Genomic DNA, 24,576 nt, shown 5'->3' with positions numbered 1-24,576 from the left:
CGTGTGTCCAAGAAGCCAGCCTCCTTCACGCCTGGCGTTAGGATTTTACTGAAAGTTTGTGATCCTGCGAGACACATACTGTCATTTTACAGAAGAAGAGTGGAGGCAGAAAGGTTTGGTGACTGGCCACGGTCCCGTGCTGCCGTCGGACACTCCGGGGAGTGGTTTGATCCCCTCGCCGAATGGATGAAGAAGCCGGCGCAAAGGGGAATGAAGTCCAGGCCTGAGGGGAGGATGGGCTTCCGCAGCCGCCCGGGCCCCCGTGCCGTCGCGGACCAGACACACAGCACACGTCCCCGCCTGCCGCCCTCGTGTGACCTGCCCAGCTTTGCCCTGCCGCGCTGTAGAAACTGGCCCAAAGTCACACGTCTGAGGACACGGCAGCATTGGACTTTGAGCCCAGGTCTGTCCTTTTCCAGAACCTTCCTCTGGCCTCAGCAGACTCCTCGTGGGCCTCCGTCCCCACACTTGCCTCTCCAGACCACGCCCTGCACAGCCGCCCAGGAGAGCATCCTGAGTTTCCTACTGGCTCCGGCCACGGGTTCTCCTCGTACTGGAGCCCGATACGGACTCCTCACCGTCTCCGGAGTCCGCGGCGTCGGCCGCCTGCTGTCTACCTTCCACACACAGAGGTGACCCCTGACCTTCCTTCGTGCCGTGGGGCTGCAGCCATCCGCCCCAGCACCCGTTTCTTCCCATCCTGTGGCTCTGAGCGTGGTGGCGCCCCCTCCGAGAGGCCGCCTCCCCCGGCCCTTGTCTGGCGAGTCCGCCTCCAGGATGCAGATGCCCCGAGGGCGGGGCCCCAGCCACGACTGACCAGATCGTGGTGTGTGACCAGTCGCCTGCGTCTTCATTCGGATCTGAATCCGGTGCCAGTTCCAGGTTAATGTTCAAGGGGCAGGTTGTCCGCAGAGATGGGGGAAAGCATGGTAGAGATTGTAACAGGATAAGGCTTTCCCCCCCAAAGGCAGGGGGCCAGTACTTGAGCGTTGTGGGAGAGACACGGGTCAGGGAGGAGCCTTCAAGCTTGACGTCACCCCACAGCCAGCGTGGCCTCCAGGTGGCCCAGAGTGTCCGTGGCACTTCTTTCCAGTTAACGTGGAAGACAGTTGCACATTAGAAATCTTGCCAAAGGGGGTCTTCGCTTTGACATGGACACCGCCGTGCGCCTCCCGTCACAGGGCCAGCGGACGTCCGCGGTCAGGGCTCCGCTCTTAGCTCCCCTGTTCCTGAGAGAAGCGGGAGCCGACAGCGCACGGTGACAGCCTCCACCGCTCCCGGGCTCGCTCTGGAGCTGAGGGGGTCGTCGGGAAGCGGACACGTCCCTGGACCCACCTGCTCTGGACCCCTGACTTTCTGGGAGCTGGTGGCCGGGGGAGGGGGAGACAGGCCAGCACGGTGACCGCGGAGCAGACTGTCCCAAGTGACTAGTGACATGTGGACCAAGGACAGTGCCAGCAGACACTCGGGCACCTGGCGCGTGCGGTTTGTGAGCGCTCCCTCCAGGACCCCTGCCGTGTCTTGTCTAGTGTGGAATCTTCCAGAACCCCCACCCTGTGGGTTCTTCATCTCGGCTGAAGCCTTGTTCTCTTACACGTGTTTGTGACCCTTAGCTGCGCTGTATAAACGTGAGTCATTAGTGCTAGTCGGACTCGACTCTTCTGTGGTTCAGGTGAGACTGCGTAGTCTACTCCAAGGATTAATTTCATTTTGAACTGGTTTTTTTTTATGTTTAGTTCTTTATTTTGAGAGAGACCAAGCATGCATGTGCGCAGGGGAGGGGCAGAGAGAGAGAGACAGACAGACAGACTCCCACACAGGCTCTATGCTGTCAGCGCAGAGCCCAACTCGGGGCTCGATCTCGTGAGCCGTGAGATCACGGCCGGAGCCGACACCAAGTGTCAGACACGTCACCGGCTGAGCCGCCCCCGCGCCCTTCGAGCTGCTCACTCGCGCCCGACGCCGAGTTGCGGAGCTAGTCACTCTGACCGGTGTCTGCAAGCTTATTTTGTCCTTTGGAATTTCTGTGAAGAGAAAGGGACCCGTTGCAAATACCATTAAACCCCCCATCCCTTTAACTGACTTGGAGGCGTAGGTCAGAAGCGTGCGGTTAGACGGAGCAGCAGGAGGCACTGCCCTGACCGCCCTCCTCTCCTCCCCCCCCACCCGAGTGTCTCCTGTCCCCAGGCTCATGGACGGGTGCCCGGAAGTAGGTGGCGCAGTGGTTCCACATGTGGGTGCCGGAGCCCACATCGCACGGTGGCTCGGCCACTTGAGGGCGTGTGACCTCAGGCGAGTGTGAGCCCCTGCGTCTCGTGTTGTCGTCGGGGCCGCTGCAGAGTGCGTCTGGGAGGACGGAGCGCCTGGGACAGCCACCAGCACGGTGTCCCGCTCTGTGTGCGTCCACGGACGGCGCTGGCCTCCGGGAAAGACACTGGGCTGTTTCCTCGCGCAGAGCCTGGCTTCCGTGGGAGGCCTCGGGGACAGGGTCCCCCAGAGAAGGCCCTGCTGCCTATCCGCCGGCCCCTTTGTCCCAGCGAGCAGAGTGCTTTGCAAACACCCTCTCGCCGGCAGACGGCCTTGAGCTTCCCGGGGGTCTCTGCCTGCGTCCACGGGCTTCTGGTCCTGCTCCCTCAGCCCACTGGGGCCGGGCATCTCGGGTGGCACCGCACAGGCCGCCCTCGGGCCCGGGCATGGGTCACAGCAGCGGGGCGGGATTGTTTCTTCAGACGTTTGCTGTGTCCAGAATGCATCTCCCCAACGAGCGCTCCCCTGTGGCCCGAAGGCCTCGTCTGGGGCTGGGCGTCCACACGCGTTGGTTCGGTGACCTGTCACTCCCGGCCCATGTGCCCTGGAAGAGCCTGGAAGTAGAGAGGAGACTGGCGGGGGGAGGGCAGGGAGACTCGGCCAGCGGTCCCAGCACGCAGGTGACCGCCGCTCCGTGGACGAGCCAGGTTCTCACCCAGCGACAGCAGCCTGAGCAGGGGGAGGGGGGCACAGAGGGGAGGGACACCTGGCGTGTGACGGGCCCTGGAGGCCTCCTTCCTGCACTGTGTACGTGCCCGCCATGGGCCAGCTGCGGCCGGGACGTGACACGCGGGGGCTCACCCGGCGTCCCAGAGGTGACACTGGAGCGCGGCCCCAGCCACACATGGAACTGTTTCCCGGCCCCAGAAGCCTTTAGTGTGGTTTCAGTCAGAAGTGGTGGTGGTTATTTCTGATCCCGAGACCTGTCGTGTGACGCGGGTGCCTGCCCCGAACCGCACGGCGCTTTCAAGTGGTTAGTGAAGCGATTCCAGACTGTGTCATGTACGGAATTAGTCTCGGGGCCCGAGGACCCTTTACCACCAAAGCCCCGTGGATGTGAGCTACCTGCCTCGCGGCCCTCACTCAGCCACAGGGGCTTCCGGAGTGGGGAGCGGGCGTGGTGCCCGAGGCCAGGGGTGTCCTCTTTCCTCCAGCCCCTGCCAGCTAGGCGGCTCCGCTGGTCCCGCTTCGCTCAGCGTGGCTGCTTGGGCACTTACATGTGGGATTTGTCGAGGACTGGGCACTCCTAACCCGGCAGGGGGCGGGCAGAGAGCAGGGGCGGACTGCGCCCGTGCAGTGACCGGCCTGAGGACACGGGGCCCCGGGAGGTGGGGAGCGCCGGGTCTCCCCTGTCGGAGCCCCACTTTCGGAAAGTCAGTGTGCGAACCAAGGACAGAGAATGTGCCCTTTGTTCCAGAGTCACCTAGAAGGTGCTGCTTTGGGTTCCGCCCAGGGGTAAAATGTCTGACGCAGCGCTGTCAGAATTGGGCCTTATCCTCTTCCTGTGACGGCCCCGCTCCCTAGGGGTTCAGAGGCCAGGAACCAGCCCCTGCTGCCGGAGACAGTGTTTCTGGGAGGACTCTTTCCCGCAGCGAAGACTCAAACTGCCCCTTGTTAGAGCTCGTGATCACCACAAGTATTATTTCATATTCCCCGGCCCGAGGCCTGTAATCTACAATCTGGTGGTCGTTGGCCCCCGCCCCCGCCCCTGCGTCCTCACTGCCGCTCCGGGATTCGCGGTTAGCCAGGAGCACGCACGCTCGCCGGTGCCCTGGGACGTCGGTGCTGCAGGGCCTGGCGCGGCTCGGCCCTCGGCGCTGGGGCCGCAGATGTGCCCTCGTGTTGAAGCACAGGAGTGCGGAGGGAAATCAGACACCAGAGAGACTGGATTCGGAGGAGGGAGAGGGGGCCAGCTGGGTGGTTTGTGGTGGCTCTTGGGCCACTCTGGTTTCTAGCCACGCGGGACGGCCCCGGACAGAGTCCGCCCAGCAGGGACTTCTGCTTCAATTTCCTGACGGAGAAGAGCATGTAGTTAACTGAATGACGTAATGAGAGTTAAGAGCAAAAGATAATTTGGTGGATGAAGGCAGAAGGGAAGGGAAGTGTGTCGGCACTTGGAGGTTGACTCAGCCCCTGAAGGAAAAGCGTGTGCTGCCCTGGGAAGGGAAGGGACGGTGACCGTGTTACCAGGCGTGTCCCGACTGCCTCCCCAGCTCGGCACCCCTCACCCTCCAGACGCCCCTGAGTCGTGAGCTCTTCCTCCTTCACCCCCTCCACTCGGACACCCTCTGTGGTTTGGACAAGGTCCTCGTCCTCCAGCAGAGGCCAGGGGGGCGGGGGGGCGGGGGGACAGGGGTCCCTGGGCAGCAGTTTGGGAAACGCCATTTTTTACCCATCAGAAAGTGAATCCTTGAAGAGCAGGGCTGAGGTCAGCGAGGACCCGGGAAATGGGCACCCGGGACACGCACTCCCCCCACCTGTGTGGCTAGGGGGAAGGCGGACGTGGCCCCTGCAGCGGGAGGAGGGGTCGCCCTTTTGATGCTTGCTGGTTCTTGGGCTGACAGAATTTGCATATTTAGAAGTCCTGTTTTTCAGCAAGGGAGAGCACTTTCGGAGCCGTTTTAAACTGAACCAATTTGTCACACTTTGAAAACTTCTTCAGTTTTACTAGTTCCGTGAGGATGCTAGTTTGGATCCAGAAGTTATTTGAAGTCATCTTCATCTTTAGCAAAACCTTCACTTTATATTCCAGAAACGTCCGTATTGTAACGTGGCAGGTACTGCCATGGTGTTTGTGAGAGCCCGAAAGCCTAGGAAGTAGGTTTGCCACTACTGAACATCCTGTTCTCAGACCAACTTTGTAAAAGGTTTTTATACTCTGCGCCCTACTTTGTTAAGGGGTTTGTTAATCTAAAAATAATTTTTAAATGTATCCTGAAAGCAAAAATTAAATGTAGTTCCTATATAAAGTACCTACATTTGTTACATACATATTATATGTTATGTGAAATATAGATGTATACACTATACATCTATAGATACAGAATATATAAATCATTATAGATACTACGTAGATTGTGTGCATACACACACACCATATTTGTAATATCTATGATGTTTTATATGGTATGTGTACATACATCATTAAAATCTTTTAACATACTTAAGTTGTTTTGATTGAAATAATGTATGTTATTCTTTTTTTAATGTTTATTTTTGAGAGAGAGAAGACAGAGCGTGAGCAGAGGAAGGTCAGAGAGAGAGGGAGACACAGAATCTGCAGACAGGCTCCGGGCTCTGAGCTGTCAGCACAGAGCCCGATGTGGGGCTTGAACCCACCAACCATGAGATCATGACCTGAGCCGAAGTCGGACACTTTAACCAACTGAGCCGCCCAGGTGCCCTAATAATGGACGTCTCTCAATGCCAGTACTTTTAAAAGCTCATTTATTCATTCAACGAATATTTATGGGTGCCTACCATGTGCTAGGTCAAAGGTTGGCAGACTTTATGTAAAGGTCTGAGTTTAGTAAATGTTTTTGGCTTTGCCAGCCAGACAGCTCCTGCCGCTGCTCCACGCAGCCCCGCCGCTGGGGCGTGAATAAAGTGCCGATAAAACTTTACTGATTATGGATACTGAAATTTGAGTTTCAAATAATTTTCGTGTTACAAGTAAGTAGTAGCTGTTGATTCTCCCCTCCCCCTCCCAACCATTTAAAAATATAAAAATGACCGTTAACTTGCATCTGTACAAAAACGTGGGCCCTAGTTTACCGGCCACTTTCTAGCCTCAGAGCTGGGGCGGTGACCAGAGCAGAGCCCCTGTCCCCCCCCAGGCCCTGTGTTCGGGCACACAGGTGCCCCTGATTCCGAGAACTGGACAGGACACTTGGGACTGCAGTGTCGGAACTCCCCGACTCTAACGTGAATTCGGCACCTCAGTATGATGCTTAGTCCACAGGACTCGGTGCTGAGCTGGGTCTTTCTGCGGCTCCGGCCCCAAGGGGTCCTCTCCTTCCCAAGCACAGCGGTTCTGGGGCACTGTCCCCTTTGTGCCTGCATCCAGACACCAGCGTGCCCTGCCGCGGGGCCGGCCAGCCCCGTGGAGTCCTCTCTGGAGTGCGGATTGCAAGGCTCGTCCAGGGCAGTTCTGGGGCGCGCAGGCTCACGCTTGTGTTTGCAGTAGCCATGGAAACTTCAGAAGCTGTCTCTCCAAAGCCGGCTCACAATAAAGCACTTACCGTGTTGGTTGGGTTAGACTTTAGAAGATGTTTGATTTTCTCCCCCCACTCTTTCTCTCCGTCTGTCTCTTTAGAGAGGGAACAAGAGGGCAATGTGAATATTAACTAGGACTCCCTTTAATCTCCCTGGCGACCCTCGGCTGTCCGGGGCTGCGCACCCACCAGGCTTTCACTGCGGCTAACGAGGAGAGTCATGCATATTCATGAGCCAGGCTTGTGCGTGCGTGAGACTCTGCTTGTAAGCGCTTGTTTCAGTGGTTTCTCTTTTAAGCTCAAATTTTGTGAAAGAAATGACCGCTGAATATGGTTTTTTTTTATTATGATTAAGTCAGAGCCCCTAGATGGTAGTGCTAAAGCCTTCTCCCTGGAGATCGAGACAAAGGAGGGCAGTCTGTGTGGCATTTAGTTTATAGGGGGGACAACAGCCCCCAGTGCGGGTGCTCACCGAGGGTGGGGACGCAGAGCAGGCCTTTCCTACCTGCTCAGGGCGCCGTGTTCGAACTTCATGAAATCCTCTGCCAGGAGGAAATGTGATTTCATGTCTATAAGAGTGAGAAACAACATTCACGTGAAAATTGGGGGGGGTGCCCTTCGGTTACTTCTGTGTTCGGGGGTGGACGGCGCGAACCGCGGCGTGCGGCCCTGCCTCTCCCACCCCCGCTCCCTCCGCTCACGTCTTCCCCCCTCTGAACTCCACTTGTGGGAAAAACAATCTGCCTTTTCTGCTTTGGGCTTTACTGCTTCTTGTATTAGGTTGTCCCTTCGGTGGCTGGGCCCTGAATCTGTCCCTCGAGAAGTTCACGGGGACCGTGTTGCGTTCCCGGAGCTGGGCCGGCCCGTCTGACCGTCGGGGACCTTCACCGTCTCCTCCTCCGTGCTCCTCCTCTGCTGCATGCGGAAGTGGGGTGCGCATGCGCGATTCTAGTCTCCAGACACTTCCAGGGCGAAGTGCCACTAAGCTGCCGTGACAGGACCTCCACCAGATGCGTTGGGCGCCTCCCCACGATGCGCACGGTGGAGATCTGCCCGCGTGGGAACTCCGCCGGTGCCTCTTGTCCTGTGCCCTTTGTGACCCCTCACACGCAGCCTCCTTGCCCGGCTTCGTCTGTGCTGGTTTTCTTTCATCTGGACTCTGCGCCCTGCAAAGCCCCGAGTCAGGGACCCACGCCGAGAACGGGAAGGAAAAGCACGGCCCGTGTGGGTCACCGCTGTGCCGCCCCAGATCCAGCGTCCCGCGGGCGCCCCCCGGCCCCGTGCTGGGGACGCAGGCGAGTCATGCTTGCTCACGAGGAGTCCGCAGGGCGTCTCGGTGATCAGGCAGGAAGAGGCCGCAGCCCACCTCGAGTCAGGAGCCCGACTGGGTACTGGAGGCATGGAGGGTACCGTGCGGGGGGCGCCCCTTGACCTAGCGCTCAGGGCAGCGCCTGGCCAGAACGGTGCGCAGCGACATCGGGCGCAGGTCCTGATGTCTGAAGGCCTGGGTGACGGCTCCTTGCCGCAGGGCCACGCTGTCTTTCCCGGGGCAGCCCTGGGCTGTCGCGGGGTCCCTCCTCCATCACCGAGCCAGCCGCCCCCACCCCGTTTTCGGAGCCCTTCGCACGACCTCAGTTCTCCGGGGGCATCCTGTCCCCGTGAACGAACAGGAAGCTTTAGAAAGCAGTGCCCCCTCCTGTCGTTGGCACGCGGGACTCACACGTGCGCACTGCAGTTCTTCAGGCTCATGTATTTTCTTGCCTAAGTTTACCCTTCAGCTGTTTGCTCCTTCAGTCAGGTCTGCGGATCGCTGCCTCCCCGTTAGGTACAAAAAGTGAGGCGTTTGTAGGATGACGTCATTCTAGATGAAACATTACTTGCGGCAAAGAATTCCTTGTTCAGAAATTCACTGACCCGTTAGGAGTGTTCGTCGCCCAGGACCCTCATTTCTATCCTTCATCCTGGCACCGAGTGGGGGTTCGGTGACTGTGGGAGGGGGGCAGAAATTCAGATTTTCAAATTTAGGCTCTTATGCACTTGAATATTTGTACAGATTCTATCTCTAGAAAGGAAATACGGCTGCATGAAGGACCTGGGCTTTGTCATTGAAGGTGACAGATAGGTGACAAAGGACATTCTCGCACCAACGGGGGACAACTGATTCTGGGGCCGGCATCCGCCGGGTGCCGACAGTTCCTGTCCTGGGCCCTCTGGGACAGGCCAGTCCTTTATACTCACAGGTGGCTTTGGTGACCATCCTCCAGAGGCCGGAGCTGGGGGGCGCGGCCGCGCGGACTGTCTGTGAGCTGGGGGGGGCGCGGAGGCCACGGGGGCTCAAAGACCTGGTCAGGATTGTGACCCACGTGAGGGGGTCAGAGGGACTGGGGTCGAGCAGTCCTTTAACCCCGAGAAGACACGTCCTGAACATAACACTGCCATGCTTTCTGTGCCTCAGCTTGTCCGACTTTGGTGGGCAGGCCCATTTTTTTTGTTTTGAGCTTTTTTCTCTTTTTAAATAATGTTTATTTATTTTTGAGAGAGATACAGAGTATGAGCAGGGGGAGGGGCAGAAAGAGAGGGAGACACAGAATCAGAAGCAGGCTCCAGGGTCCGAGCTGTCAGCACAGAGCCTGACGCGGGGCTTGAACCCAAAAACTGCGAGATCATGACCTGAGCTGAAGTTGGACGTTTGACTGACTGAGCCACCCAGGTGCCCTGCCTTTGAGCTTATTGAACTCCGGAAACAGTTTGAGTCACTTTCTTTCCCAAACACTCCAAGGAAGAACCCCAGGCTTTCTCGGGGGCCTCCTGTGTCCAGCTGAGGGAACTAGAAATGCCTGTGCACAGGCCTCACCCCTCTGCTGGGAGCGGGGACAGGGTCACAAGTGTTGACCCTTCAGGCTGAAGAGCCTGGGAGAATTTGGGGGCACAGATGCCCCGGTTTGGGCACCAGAAATGCCTGCACGGGAAACGCCTGGTGATCGGGGAAAGGGTGTGTGTTTCTTGCCGGCTTCCATCCGGGCGGGCGGGGGGGGCGGGGGGGGCCTCTCCTTCCTGGAGAGCGTGTCTGCGTCGCCGCGGGTGTTCCGGTGCCTCTGCAGGCCGACAGAAGGCGCCAGGCCCGCTGCGTTCGGCATCTCTGACGCGTCCCTGCGTCCAGTGCCCAAGACGAGTCCGTACCCACGGCAGTTTCTATAACAGTTTTTTTTAATAGAGTGACATATAGCAGCAACTTAATGCTCCCCGAGATTTCCGCGGTCCTTGGTCATTAAATAAAAGATCTCAGTAAATGCAGTGATTCTGTCGTCTCCGTAGGCCGACTTGTGTCTGCTGTGACGGACGCAGTGCAGGACATGCAGAATTAGGGCTGGGCCCAGTGAGGCCGAGCACAAGTATTCAGACTAAACACAGCAAATCCTTCAGAGGCCTTCTGGCTTCCTCTGTCAGATGCGGTGGAATGAGGGGGGTCCCATGGTGGCTCCTGGGAAGCAGTTCGTACTTAGAACCGAGCTTGCTCGGAACGAGATGCGCCCTCTTGTCTGCTTCTAACTTGGCATCTTTGCGACTGATGCCAGAGTATCCTGTCCGCTCCCCGGTAGCTCAGCGACATCACGCAGTGCACGTGTGTGTGTGTGTGTGTGTGTGTGTGTGTGCGCGTGAGATCGTAGACTTCAGATGTGGCTACTCTCAGCTTCTGCTTTCGTGCTCATTCTTCAGCAGATCTTGACTAAGTACCTCTGTGCCAGTCGTTGGGCCTCACGCGCATGCATGTGGGACAGACACGTACAGGACGTGTATCACGTCTGTGTGGTCGTCCCCCTCTGGCTGCTCGCCCAGGGAGACGTGTCCCTCCTTCCCAGCACTGCCCATGTGGGCTTCCGAGTCGGAAAAGTGTGTTGGTAGATTCCTTCACCTCACTTCCAGTCCTGACCCAGTGGGTGGTGTATGCCATCCGAAACCTTACGGAAGACAACAGCCAGAACCAAGACTTGATCGCCAAGATGGAGGAGCAGGGGCTGGCAGATGCCTCCTTGCTGAAGAAGATGGGGTTTGAAGTGGAAAAGAGGGGGGACAGGCTGATTCTGAAGTCTACCAGTGACACGCCTCCGCTGGTGAGTACGGGGGGCTGCTGGGGGCGTGCAGGAGGGGCTGCCAGCTCCCACCCCCGCCCCACCCGTGACCTTGCCCATGTGTGGGGGTATTTCCGGAGACCCCAGATGGCCAGGAGAGCCCTAGATTTAATCCCAAATAATGTTTTGTTCAGGCTTTATGCTGCCATTTTCCTAAAAACGAGAAGTTCAAACTCATTTGGGGGGAGAAATAGAAAAAGCCTGTCAACATTTCCGTGTGGTCTAAAAGTTTCTGACGGGAATTAGGTTTTCCTGAAGAGGTAGCTGGGGCGGGCTGCCCCAGGGGCCCCTTGGTCGTGTGAGCGGTTTCTCCCTCAGCTGCTGACCAAAAGCCCCTTCGTGCGCGCGCGCGTGTCTGTTCCCTTGGATCATTCTTACATTGGTTATATCTGCAATCTTGTTTCTTTTTTCTTCTTAGTGAATGAACTCTCCATTGAAGTGTCTGAATTTGGGGAATCTGTTTCATGGACTTTTCTTCATCTCCTGCAGGAGGTCAGATTGCAAGGGTTTGCAGATTTGTTAAATACAAATTCGGGAACACGTGAGTCTCTTAGGTACTAGAGGTAGATGTGTCTGAGCTCGAAAGTGAAAGTAACTTGAGTATTCTGTTGTTTCTTTGCTTTAGAAACGTAACTGTCTGGTTTGCCTTTGTCCCCGTGGATACAGTGTGCATTTAAGTCATATATTGTACTTACTGCGCGCAGGTAATAAACTCTTTTCCTGGAGGGCGCATCCCTCGTTTGGCAAAGCCTGGGCCGCTTGCTTGGATTCCGTTTGTTCCTTCAGATGGCGAATCAGCCCGATGCCTTTTCTTCTCTGCTCGCTGGGTTTTCTGAACTCTGGCAGGCAGCTGAAGTAGTTTCTCACTGTGATTAATTCTCGCAGTCTCTTTTCACCCTTTCTGCCTTTCCAAAACATTGACAAGACTCATTTCCAGCTAATTAATTCGAGAGATGCTGAAGAATAGAGAAGCTCCCTCTTCATTTTAGGGACTGGGCTGTGCTGTCACTGAGCCCAGCCCTTGGGGACATAGGGGACCTGACAGGGAGGGGGCGGGGGTGAGCATGCGGGCCGTTAACTCTTCTCTTTCCAAATCCCCTGGGAACTAGACCTCCAGACCCATTGTTCTCCCAGGCGCAGGCCTGCCCCCTCCTCCGTCAAGGGCGCTCTCTGCGCAGGACCACGGGATTAAAGCACGTCCGTGTCGTGTTCAGTTTCAAAGGCGCCGTCTCCCACAGCACCCACTTTCCATGTTTCCGCCACGCTCCGCTTGCCGGAGTTACAAAAGTAGCGCCAGGGCCCAGGAGCTAATCTGACCCACCTCTGTCTCTCTGCCCTCTTCTCCCTGCCCGTATTCCAATGTTAGAGGCGGGGCTGGACTAGGCAAGCGCTGGCATCCCTGCTGCCGCCCAGAGCGTTGATGTGGCCGCAGGGGGCTCCAGCGCGAGGTCGTGTACGAGCGCATAGCACGCCCTCCAGCAGCCGTGTTACTGACTGTCCAGAGTGTGCACAGTCCCTGTCGAATCCTCCAAAATAAAAGCAGCAAAGACCCAGCCAGAAGCTTCACAGACATACTGATTGTTCCAGAGTAAAGTGCTTCTGAGTTTTCTGTAAGCCCTACATAAACCGCTCTGTAAAAACAACGTAAGCGTGTTCAGAATGAAATAAAAGTTGTCCCGCATGCTAACGTGCTCTCTGTTTCTGAAGCAACGTCGGCTTCCAGGAGTGTGGTGATTGTCATGGTTTTTTCTCCCGTTCATGACATTCCATCGGTAAAGAAGCCTTTTCTCAAAATGTAAAATGCACAAAGAAGCCATTCTTTCCTGGGACACAAAGAGTTAAACATCCTGTTCTCAAAGAGAGGCCCTCCAAAGGGAAAACCAGTGGGAGTCCCTTTTCCCTTTAACAAGTCTGCAGTAGACACGTCTTTCTCTTCTCTCAATGGATGTGTGCACACCAGTGGGATCAAACAGACCTGCTGGTATAAGCCGTATAATAACAAACACAAATAAACAAAAGGGGCCTTGTGTGGGAACACAGAAAGGGGTAATGGCTGTGTGTTTTCTAACTAGGAAACGTGGGGCTGGCATAGTGAAAACATGCTGACAGCTGCATTGTGGCCGCTCGGAGGCCTGGGCGGCTAATCCCCGGCACGGCCAGCGGCCGCCGGCCCTCCGCCCGAGGACTCGGCGGTTCTGCTGCAGAGGATTAAATCCCCACCTCAGCCGGTCATTTAGAAGAAGAAGGGAAGGCGGGCCAGCCTTACAGCACTTGTGAGGGACGGAATGGCCGCAGGAGTTTGGTGACCAGGTCATGCTTCCCAGAGCACGCCGACAGAGCACCTCCGTTTCCTCAGCTGTTTCGTTACAAAAGATCGCAGGGGAAGGCTCTCTGCCGGGTACTGAGTCCAAGAATTTCGCAGAAGGGTTTTGTTGAGTACGTTCCCGATGGGTGTTGACATTTCAGAAATAGGTATTTTCACAATTGTAGTAATATCCTATTAGGATTTATGTGTCTCCATCTGAATACATCTTGTGGGTCTGCTGAGGAGTTGTTTCAGAAGCTGATACTGAGACAGAGTTTTGTTCAGTGACTTGTTCATTGAGCCACAGAGCTCGGAGACCGCTGAACGCTGCCCGTGTTGCACAATGGGGTAAAGAGAAACGATTGCGGCCGTTTTGGCCGCCCATTAGTAGATTTTTAAATGAAAAATTAACGTTTCATGTGTGTGTGTCTTGTGCCCAGTATCAACTGAAGGCACCAATACCCTGCTCTCTTCACCACACCTGGGACCTAAATGTTACTCAGATGTCACTACTGTCTTGTTGCTTCCATCCCTGAATGAACAGACAAAGACGTTGTAATAGAAACACCAGTCTCTGCAGGAGAAAGACTAAAACACGTGTTCCTCATCAGCAAGTTTGGCACTTAAAGGAGCCAGTTTTTACATGAGAGTCATTAAAATTAGGACAGAATTATAAAATGTGGAGAGGTTGACATTTAACCTAACATTTAAAATCTAACACAAAAGAATCCTAACGTTTAAAATCTAACACAAATCCAGTCCAGTCTTAGGGGGGGGATTGGGCAGCAGAGGAAACCGGGGCCTTGTTTTGACGCTGTCCAAGGTCCTGATCATTTCAGCCACAAAGGCCAGTATATGAAAAATCCTTGTTTTCCATATTCACACTTATATAATACCTGTTTTTCTCTTCCCTACAAATATATATATATATATATATATATACACATATATATATATATATTTGGGTTTTTTAAGTCAGGTCTTATTTAGGTGATACTTTACAGTACAAGTTTTATTTTCTGTTTATAACATACATGAATTTTAAAGGTAAGCTTTTCCTGTCGATGTGGTGGTTATGGTATTAAGGAATTCAGACTTCCCTCATCACAACCAGAGACAGTGAGGCTGATGGAAATGACTTTTTGGAGGTTTTGATCATTGTTCATTGTTTCATTTAAAACCTTAAATTGGAAATATTAGGTTAAAATGGGTTTTTGTTGTTGTTTAAACAACGCACGTCCTCCATTCACAGAGCTGTGTCGAGCGCATCTTACATCAGCTGAGGGGACTTGCTGCGGCTCACAGCACAGGTGCAGTTGTCGCACTGCCGTGAAGCAGAGTGGTTGAAAGGCGCAGACTGAAGTGAGCGCGGGGGTGGCAGGTCCCCGCCTCCCCCCTGCGTGACTCCGGGCAGGCTCCGTGAGCTCCATGCCTCCACTTCCTCGCCGCTGGTGGGGCTCATGATACCGGCGGCCCGCAGGCGTGCCCGTGGGTAAGAATTACTGAGCGCACTGGGTGGCAAGCATTCATTGCTGCCAGTTACCCCCCTTACCGCTGTGACGTGCGCCGGCCGGCCCTTCGCTGTGAGCGTGTCTGATGGAGGCAGAGACGGCACCTTGCCCCTGCCCCTGCCTCCACGGGGCTGACACACAGTAGGTGCTCGCAAGCGCATTTCATCTCCTCAGCAGATGCTCCTATAATGCCTCTCGCGCGCCAGGCAGTGCTCTTGGCACTTTGAAAACATTAATGATGTAATCTTCATAGCAGCGACACCGTCTGTTCTGGTGCCCCATTTCATGGATGAGGAAGTTGAGTTGCAGACAGCAAATGCTTAATGATTAATTGCAGTTAATTAGAAGAGAATGAGTGAGGAAGAAAATGCAGCTTCTTTCCCAGAAGCATGGAGGATACATGTAGCAGAAATGCCTGGGTTGTGGCCCAGGGCGGAGAGCAGGGGGTGCTCCGTGGGAAGAACACGGCTGCGAGGCCCTGAGCAAGTTGCTTTAGCCACTTGGAGCCCAGCCTTCTCCAGCAGCGTTCCAGACAGGCACGGGGGGCGCCGCAGGAAAGGAGACAGACGTGGTCCATGCCCTTGTCAAGCTCATGAAAATGACAGAAAATTCGCAAGTAAACAGATCAGCAGAACAAGAACAAAGCACACACTGTAGTAAACACTGTGCAGAAAACAAAGTGGCGATGCGGACAGTGAGGGGCTGTCCCTTCTGAGGCGATCCCGTCTGACCCGTCCGGAGGGCTGGGCAGAGCGTTCACCGCGAGACCGTGACCAGCCCCTGAGGCCCCAGCACACCAAGCTTCATGTGGGCAGCGGCCAGGAGGGGGGCCAGGGGGCCGGTGCCTGGTGGCCAGACAGCAGTGGCCAGGGAGACGGGGTCAGAGGGGTAGGCAGGAGTCCGATCGTGCAGGGCCTCCCAAGCCATGGGGGACGCGGATCTTCCTTGAAGTGCGTTGGGAAGTGGCCTCCGCAGAGGAATGGGAAGACCCACTTCACGTGTTTCAGTGCCCGCCCTTGCTGCGGTGTGGAAAATGAAATGCACTGGGAAAAGAGCAGAACCTGAGACATAATTTGTGGGGCGACTTAGACACGCACGGGTCAGTGGCTGTGGGGCGGCAGGTTTGCGTTTGGTCGGTCTGTTGGACATGGGATTCGTGGGATCTGCTGGTGGATTGCTGAGGATGGGCTAAATGAATAAACAAGAACCACTCTTAAAACGCTATGGAGCAGCTGGGCAGATGGCTGTTCACCGAGGTGGGAAAGTGTGATGTGAAGAATAGTTCTGGTGTGGGTTTTGTTTGGAGCGGAGGGAATCCAGGTTCTCCTTGGGGCAAACCGTTTGAGATGCCTTTGTGACCTCTCAATGGAGATACTTTAAACAGTAACTGAGTGTCCAAGACTGGAGCTCAGAAGACGGCTCGGTGCTGGGAATACACATGTGGAGTCGTGTAGACGATCTTTGAGGCCATGGGGATAAATGAGATTGTCTGGGGTGGAAGTGTGGACAGAGAAGTGGGCTTGCCACTGAATGTAGCCCACGTTTTGAGCCTCCGCGTAAGCCAACACTTGACATTACAGCTTCGGATATCTCTGTACGGGGCGCCTGCAGGGCTCCGTCGGTGGAGCGTCCGGCTTCGGCTCAGGTCAGGACCTCACGGTTCGTGGGTTCGAGCCCCGCGTTGGGCTCTGTGCTGACAGCTCAGAGCCTGGAGCTGCTTCGGACTCTGTGTCTCCCTCTCCCTGACCCTCCCCTGCTCGTGCTGTCTCTCTCTCTCTCTCAAAAATAAATTTAAAAAATTAAAAAACTAGTAAAAAAAACTATTAAAAAAAGATATATCATCATAAAAAGAATTTCAGTGGCTGCATCATCAAAACGTTCCATCGTGGACGTAGCCATTGTCTTATTATTAGAACATTTTGTATTTTTCTCATCACCCTAGTGCCACTGTGAAAATCTCAGTGCATAGAGCTTTAATTTGTGTTTTAGGGTGCACACTATGGGAGGTCTCGGAAGGAAGATAAGGGCCTAAGGTAAGTTTTCTTGGAGAATTATTTATGTCAGAAAAGAGAGGGCACTCCCAAATCCATGATGGTTCTGACCAGCCTCCCTGAAGACCACTAAAAAGCAGCCCAAAATATGTTTAAACCACTATTCAGAGGTGCCAGGTAGCTAAGAAGATATATTGAAAAATTACAGGGCTGGGATCCAGGGATAGACAGGCTGGGAGAGTCTGGTATTTGGGCCACTTTTTCCTCTGGAGATAATATGTCATTTCAGAAGGGGAAGCAGAGAGGCCAAGTGGCCTAGTGGTGCTTAATCCCAGCCTTGGGGAGCCCAGGTGACGGGAGACGCTGCTGGTAAACCTCTGTTTCTTTAGGCTGCGACCCCAAAGGGCTGCATCAGAAGAGTGATCGTGAGCCAGAAATGATCAACAAACTGCGCTCGGTTTCGCATATTTTCAGCTCTAGGAACTGAGTCTGTGTAACTTGGTGAGCTCTGCTGTCAGGCGTCCTGGTTACTGCTGTCCTGGGTGAATCCTCTCTGGAAAAAGGTTAGTCTCAAGTTATTTGTGTGATTTTCCATGTATGTTCTCTAGCACTCAGTCAAAAATAATGAGGTGACAAGACAACATAATATGAAAATTAAGCCGTTAATAACTAATAGAAGTGAACACAGAAGGCTCCAGATAACCGAGTTCTCAAGCAGAAATTTAAAACAACCTTGTTCCTTATGTTTAAAGTGACAGAAGACACCACTGAACATGTCTGCAAAAGACAGGACACTGTATGAAAGAGAATCACATGAAAATTCATAAACTGAAAAAAATAAAATTAATAAATCAGTAGTTGATTTGAGCCACAAAAGATAGAAATCGCAAATGGAAGACCAACCAGTCAAAAGTATCTAAAATGATCTACCAAGAGACAACATGGTGGAAAGTACAGAAGATGGGGTAAGAGACCTCTGGGACAGTACAAAGGTCTAATGTCTGTATTTACAGTCTAAGAAGGAATAGAATGAGCATTTTGGTTTTTGGTAAGATACTAGGAAGTCAGCACTAAACCTGAGGCTTGAAATCTCACCAAGAAGGCGGGAACAAGAGAAGATTAACGTGAACACCACCTCGCTTGGACAGAAGGTTCTCTCCTTCACTCAGCTAAGTGGTGATTGCATCCGTCTCTCTCTTCCTCCCTCCCTGCCTCTCCTGCTCCTCCCCCTCCCTCTGCAGCCGCCATCTTGTGCTCCCGGCCTGTGTCTACTGACCACCCCGTGGGGTGTTCTTGCCCCCATCTGCAGACTGGAGCCATCAGACGGTCAGCACGCACTGGTCTGTAGTCAACTGTAAAACAAGCAGAACAACCCATAAGAATAGGTGCAGTGCAGTCAGGGCTGGCCCGTTGGATCTCTCTAGAACATCACACCCAGCACCTGTGATACTTTGTGAGTATGCGTGGCCCCACTTACCATGTCTGCCTATTTTCTGTGCCATTAGACAAGTCTCAAACTCCAAAGGATTAAAATCATACCTAGTATGTTCTGACCCTAGAACAGTTAGGCTACACAGCAGATACCTAGAAAATTCCCACAACTTTAGGAATTAAGCAGTAAATTTCTCAAGTACCTAAGGGTCAAAACCAAGAAATGAATATTAGAAAATACTTTTAAGCGAACATTAATGAAAATGCTACATACAAAGTTTGTGGAGTGCAGTTAAAGCTATTCTTAGTTGGAGATTTATTACTTTAAGTGCACATGTGAGAAAAGGCGGCAGAAAATGAGTCCCCTACACATCCTTAAGTAGTATGACTGTAACTTAAACCCACAGTTAAAGGGGAAAAACAGAACTAATATGAGAGCAAAACATACTTAAAAAGGAAATAACTGCAATAATTTTTAAAATAAAAAAAGAGGGGCACCTGGGTGGCTCAGTTGGTTAGATGTCCAACCTCAGCTCAGGCCATGATCTCACGGTTTGTGAGTTTGAGCCCCGCAATGGGAGCTCGGAGCCTGGAGCTGCTTCAGATTCTGTGTCTCCCTCTTTCTGTGCCCCTCCCCTGCTTGCACTCTGTCTCTCTCTTTCCCTCAAAATAAACACTAAAAAAAGTTTTAAGTCCATAAAAGAATATTTTGAATACTTTATGCCAATAAATTTGAACTTACAGATGACATGGACAAATTGGTTTCGTAAAAAAGTGAAACAAAATGAAATAAAAATATAAAATCTTTTTAATGTTTATTTATTCTGTGAAAGAGTGAGTGTGTGTGAGCCAGGGAGGGGCAGGGAGAGAGGAGAGAGAGAATCCCAAGCAGGCTTCACACTCACCACGGGACTCCATCTCACCGTGAGATCATGACCTGACCTGAACCGAAACCAAGAGTCAGATGTTTAACCCACTGAGCCAACCAGGTGCCCTGAAATAAAAATATATTTTACAAAAACATAATACTTTAACTATTTAATCTTTAAAACTTCCACAGAGAAAACTCATGCTCAGATAGCTTCAGCAACAAGTTCTACCAACATTTTAGGAAGAAATACTGCCAATCACACACAGACTTTTCCAGAAAAAGAAGGAACACTTCACAGTTCACTCTGTGAGGGCAGCACAGCCTTCGTATCAACACCTGAAAAGTTTATTAGAAGAAAGGAACTGTGAAGTCCAGTCTTCTGCGCGAACCCAGATCCCAAGAGCCTAAGCACATTAGTAACTGTATCTCAGGGATGCAAGACTGGTGTAACACTTTTTAATGTCATAAACATCACTGCATAAATAGATTAAAATCATGATCAATTCATGCAGAAAAAGTGAGTTAGGTTAAAAATTCAACATCCAATCATGATATTAATAAGAACAGCAAAGTGGGGACAGGAAGGCAATTCCTTACGGTGATGACGAGTATCTACAAAAACTCCTATAGCAAGTTCTGGACGTCATGAAGAAATGTGGAAACCTTTCCTTTTGACTCTTCAGAATAAGGCATGGTTAGTCACAATTCACCACTTGTTTTCACCCGTATATTGGAAAGGTGAAATAGCCAGTGAGGTACATCAAAAAAAAAAAAAAAATGGGGAAAGGCGGCCTCGGGCAGACAACAGGATGGCTGTGCAGCTGGTGGCGATGAGATCTACACGCAAAACAGTAGAATGAGTGGGGATAGCAGGCTGCTGAATACAAAGTAAATATACAAAGGTCCGTTGACGTTCTACGTACCAGCAACAAAGATTTCGAAAATAGAATTTTAAATTAATTCTAAAAGGTATGAGGAACTGCAAAAAGCAAGAACAGCCAAGACACTCTGAAAGAACAAGATGCACATCAAACTGTGGGAAACTAGAGGAGTTAACATAGGATTGCATTGCACTTGATCAGCAGAACAAAGACGCAGAATAGCGTCCACAATCAGTTCTCATCTATGGACACTCGAAATATTTTTTGTTAAATGGCGTTGCAGAGCACGGGGAGAGGGTGATCGAAGCAAACCCCGCACAGGCCCCTGAGGAACCGAGGAGGGTTAAGGAAACTTGACTCCTGCCTTGTACCATATAAAAATACCAATTCCTAAACGGATTGCAAGTCTGAATATGAAAAGCAAAATGCTAAAACTTCTAGAAAATAGAGCCTCACAACAGATGGGGTAAGATTTCTTAACTACATTGCACAAGCTGTTAAAAATGGACTTGATTAAAAATTAAGGCACAGTTGGTGAAAAGGCATTGGAAGAAGATACTTAAAACATATAATTGACAAAGGGCTCGTATCCCAAATAGATTGAGAACTACGTCGCAATTAAAAAGTTGTCAAAAATGGGCACAGGACTAGAACAAGCACTGCACACAAGATACCCATTTCACCAACAGACACGCCAAGGCATTTGACCTCATTAGTAATCAAGGAAATGCCAGTCGAAACCACAATGAACTCCTCCCACGACCCACCAGAAGAGCTAAAAATAAGACTACAATACCACGTGTTTGTCCGTGAGGATGTGGAGCAGACAGAACTCTCAACACTGCTGGTGGAAGTGTAAATTGGCACAACTCTGTAACCACTTTGGGAAGCAACTTGGCATTTTCTGCTAAACTTGAAGATTAGTGTATTATGTGACCCAGCGTCTCCACTACGAGGTCCATACCTAACAAAAGGGTACGCGCAGGTGAACCAAAGACAGACGAGCTGTAAGTCCCCAGGGCAGCGTTAAGTGTGTGGTAGCCAGGAAGTGGAAACAACCCAAGCCACCAGCAGTGCGACGGCCAGGTACGTCGTGACACGTCCACGGAGTGCAGGGCCGTGGGCAGTGAGCTGCAGCCACACTCCGCGGGGAGGGGTTCGCGGCGCCATGTGGAGGAAGCCACAGCCAGACGACGACTGAGTGCCTGTCTGCAGCGCGTCCGCGAGCAGGGCCAACCACAGACGAAGGAAGGTGGTTCTCTTCGGGCAGGAGGTTGCCGGTGGGTTCAGTTTGCGCTGATGTACGTTTTGTGTCTTGGTCTGTGTGTGTCTTCTAGTTCACACTTAACAAAGATTCTCACCCGGCTGCAGGCTGAGCTGCTATCCAAAAAGAACCCAAAATAGAGTGGCCCGACAGGAGCGATCCTTTACCTCTGCGGTGGCCTCCGGTCCGGTGGTCGCGCTGGACTGTAAGCCGGGCTGGGATCCCGGGGCCCGCTGGGTCGGCCGGGGCCTGGCTCCTCCCTGCCCTGTCGCTCTGCCGGCTCGTCCGTGTCGCCCTGGTGCTGCACTCAAGCCCGGTGGCCTGTTGAGCCGATTTTCCTGCCTTTGGTTAGAAGGACCAGGAGTGAAGGGCAAGCAGCTTCCTTGATCGGCCCCAGCTCCGCCTGCTTCCTGCCCCAGGACCCAAGCCGGTCCGTCCTCTCCCTGCCGCCTAAATCCTGCCCGTTCCTTCAGGCCCTGTCATAACGCTGTCCCCTCCAGGAAGTCTTCCAGGAACTTGGGTCCACCTTAGTCTGTGCCTTCCAGGACTCCCCGGGTTAGGCAGCGGTGCCCTGGACTGCGTCGTGTGCTGGACCACGGACTCAGCATCGGCTCTGGGGGAGGAAGGCGAATCTGACCCCTTTAGGAGACGGCAGAGCACCGCCAGCTCGAAGTGGCCGCCCAGGCACGTGCCTCTCACACCCCGGTGCTCTGTGGACGCGGACTTGCCCTTCTGGCCCCGTGGGCCCGTGCCTCGGCGCCCCTGCGCCCTTGCCAACGAGTCACACGCATCTTAAAGGAAAGGAAAGCCTCCAGTTCCCAGTTCCCCCCAGTTGTCTCCAAACTTTGTTTACATCTCCCTTATAAAAACCTTGGAAACAAGTTATACCAGCATTTCAAGTTGATTCCTAAGTTTTTCATCTTAAGTCCTTATCATTGGAAATAACATAATTTGCCACGAATAGTAGAGATCCTTTAAAATATTACATCACTCCTTCCAATGACTGTAATAGACTTGAGACGTAGAAAAATGTCCTCACCATAATTTGTCATAAAAATGAATGTGCTTTTTTTTTAATGCCTGGAAATTATTTTCGTACTTTTTCTTCTGCATTTCCTTTCATTTTCACTGGCAGAATTCTATCCAAATATTTTTATGCTTGAAATCATGCAGAATATATAGAATCTCATATATAGAAGCAAATACTGGCCCTCACAGAATTAAATTAAAATCTATAACAAAAAGATACCTGGAAAATACCTGAATATTTGGAAGTTAAAAAGAAAATTTCTAAATAACCTGTGGATGAAAAAGGAAATTTTAAAACAAGTTTAAAAAGGTTTATCTGAATGGTGAGAGAAATACAATACAGGAAAATTCTTGAAATGCCATAGGCAGGTGTTTAAGGGAAACGAAGGGCTTTAAATAAAACGCTTTGTTAGAAGAGCAATTTAAAATAATGATTGGGGGCACCTGGGTGGCTCAGTCGGTTGAGTGTCCAACTCCGGCTCAGGTCATGATCTTGTAGTCTGTGACTTTAAGCCCCACGTCGGGCTCTGTGCTGATAGCTTACAGCCTGGAGCTGCTTCAGATCTGTGTCTCCCTCTCTCTCTGCCCCTCCCCCGCTCGCTCTCTGTCTCTCAAAATAAAGACATAAAAATGTTTTTAATAAAATAAAAATAAAATCAATGATCTAAGTTTCCACTAGAAAAAGAAGAGCACATGAAACACTAAGAAGAACGATGTAAACAGTACCGATAAAAGCAGGAGGCAAGGAAATAGAAAATGGGGGAGGGGCGCCCAGGTGGCTCAGTCAGTTAAGTGTCTGACTTGGGCTCAGACCATGATCTCACAGTTCATAAGTTATGACAGTGTGGCACCTGCTTAGGATTCTCTCTTTCCCTCTCTCTCTGTCCCCCCCCACTTGTGCTCTCCTACTCTTAAATAGAAGATGTGTGAGCAGTAGAGAATATCAGTAAAACTGAAAGCTGTTTTTTAGAAAGATCAGTAATGTTGATGAGTCCCTAGAGACAGAAGAAAAAAATACAGATCGTCAGTAATGAAGGATGAGGCATCACTACAAGTCCTACAGACATTAAAAGGAGAATGAGGGGGAATGTGGACAACTTTATGCCAAAAAAAATTTTAACTTGAATTATTTCCGTGAAAGACATGAATTTTCAAAATGAACACAAAAAGAAATAAAAAATCCAGATAGCCCTATATCAGTTTAAAAAATTGAATTCGTGACTAATCTTTACACAAAGAAAATCCCAGGCCTCTGCCTTCAATCCCAACACCTTTAAATCCTGCCTCACCTGGCAGCCAGGAACCTTTCTAGAGCACAAATTTGTCATCTCCCTTCCCGTACCCAAACTTCAGGGCTGACTCCCCCATATGGCATTGGACCCAGTGCCACATGTCTGTGACTGTCTCCTCTCTAACCCGCATACTTCACTCCATGCCCCAGCACCCCCACCCCGCACCCCTGCACTGGAAAGTGCACACACCTTATCTCTACCTGTCCCCTGGTGGCAGTACCCCCTACCCCCACAAGGGGGCATTTGGGGACGTGTGGAAGTGTGAGTTGTCACAGTCCCCCAGCTCCGGGGTATCATGACATTTAGTGGACCAGGCCCCTGTGGAGAATGCCAGAAGGGCCCCACCGAGCCTCACCTAAACAGACTGCTCTCTCCTGGGGACCAGCCTTGCTCCCAGCTCCCCCTGCAACTCTCACCCTTTCCTCCCCAGGCTGATCCTGACTCGGCCTTTGGGGCTCAGCTTAAATGTTCCTTCTTGGAGACCCTCCCAAACATACACCCAACCAAGTCACTGCATTGGGTTTGCCCCCCACCCCTACCCCCCTTTTATTAACTAGAGGTCATTTCACTTCCAGGAGCAGAGACTTGGTCTGAATTTACTCTGTAGCAATGGAAGAGCCTCCCCACTCATGAAAGAGAGGCATTCTGGATTTCAGGGGTTTCTCCCGGAGCTCCGGCTTATACCTGGGCCTTCTCCAAAGGCCCCTCGCCCCTCTTCCTCGGAGCCTCGCCCCTCCCTGGTCCCAGGTGGGAGCCCATCTACCTGCCGACCATCCCGCCCCCCAGGGCAGATCCTTGGGAAGAAAGGCAAGAATCCGTACGATGATAAACACGGGAAGGGCAAGAACCGTCCTGCAGGACCGCCACGTGTCTGCCCGGACGGCCCAGCCACAGGCCGCCTATCGCGTTTTAAACACTTTGTGCTGGTAATTACGGGTTGTGGACTTACTGAAAATCCGAAAAACTCGAAGGAAAGTCTCCCCCGTGCTGTTGCCATTGATTGTTGACTTCTTTATGCTATGGCGGAGTCTGAAGACCTGTCCGTCAAGGCGAGAGGATTAGCCTCACCCATGTGAAGGGAAAATTGGGAAGGAAAAAAAAACACCTTGTCTGAACTTGAAAATAAAAAATGCTGATGTGGTTTTTATTCCAGAAACATATCTTACTGATTAAGAGCGTGGTGAGCTCCCGGCTTGTGGGTGGGCCAGCGCAGCCGGCCTCCCCGCTCTGCCAGGGCCCAGCGCCCGTGGCGTGTGAGCGGCAGGGGTCCTGCCAACGTTCCCCTGGGGCACCGCCGTGCAGGTCTGGGCTGGGGGGCATGGCCGCAGGGGTGTGCACACGCACGCGCGC

General features: G+C 52.4%; 1 protein-coding gene and 1 long non-coding RNA gene across 2 annotated transcripts in view; both read left to right on the top strand.

Moving 5' to 3' along the window:
• Positions 1-12,338, top strand: part of ATXN10 (ataxin 10) — a 140,515-nt gene extending 128,177 nt beyond the window's left edge. Inside the window, exons 12-13 of the mRNA XM_029954084.1 lie at positions 10,446-10,633; positions 11,070-12,338. Coding sequence (XP_029809944.1) covers positions 10,446-10,633; positions 11,070-11,072 — 191 coding nt within the window. The 3' untranslated portion in view covers positions 11,073-12,338. The remainder of the gene's footprint in view (positions 1-10,445; positions 10,634-11,069) is intronic.
• Positions 12,339-17,027: 4,689 nt separating this feature from the next.
• Positions 17,028-24,373, top strand: LOC115303331. The gene is made up of 2 exons (XR_003913978.1): positions 17,028-17,911; positions 23,802-24,373. It is a non-coding gene; the product is annotated as an uncharacterized LOC115303331 (long non-coding RNA).
• Positions 24,374-24,576: the final 203 nt, after the last annotated feature.

The sequence above is a fragment of the Suricata suricatta genome, chromosome 10 (genome assembly GCF_006229205.1).
Source record: "Suricata suricatta isolate VVHF042 chromosome 10, meerkat_22Aug2017_6uvM2_HiC, whole genome shotgun sequence".
Classification (NCBI taxonomy): domain Eukaryota; kingdom Metazoa; phylum Chordata; class Mammalia; order Carnivora; family Herpestidae; genus Suricata; species Suricata suricatta.
Note: the sequence above shows the minus strand (reverse complement) of the source record. Positions and strands in the feature narration are given on the sequence as shown.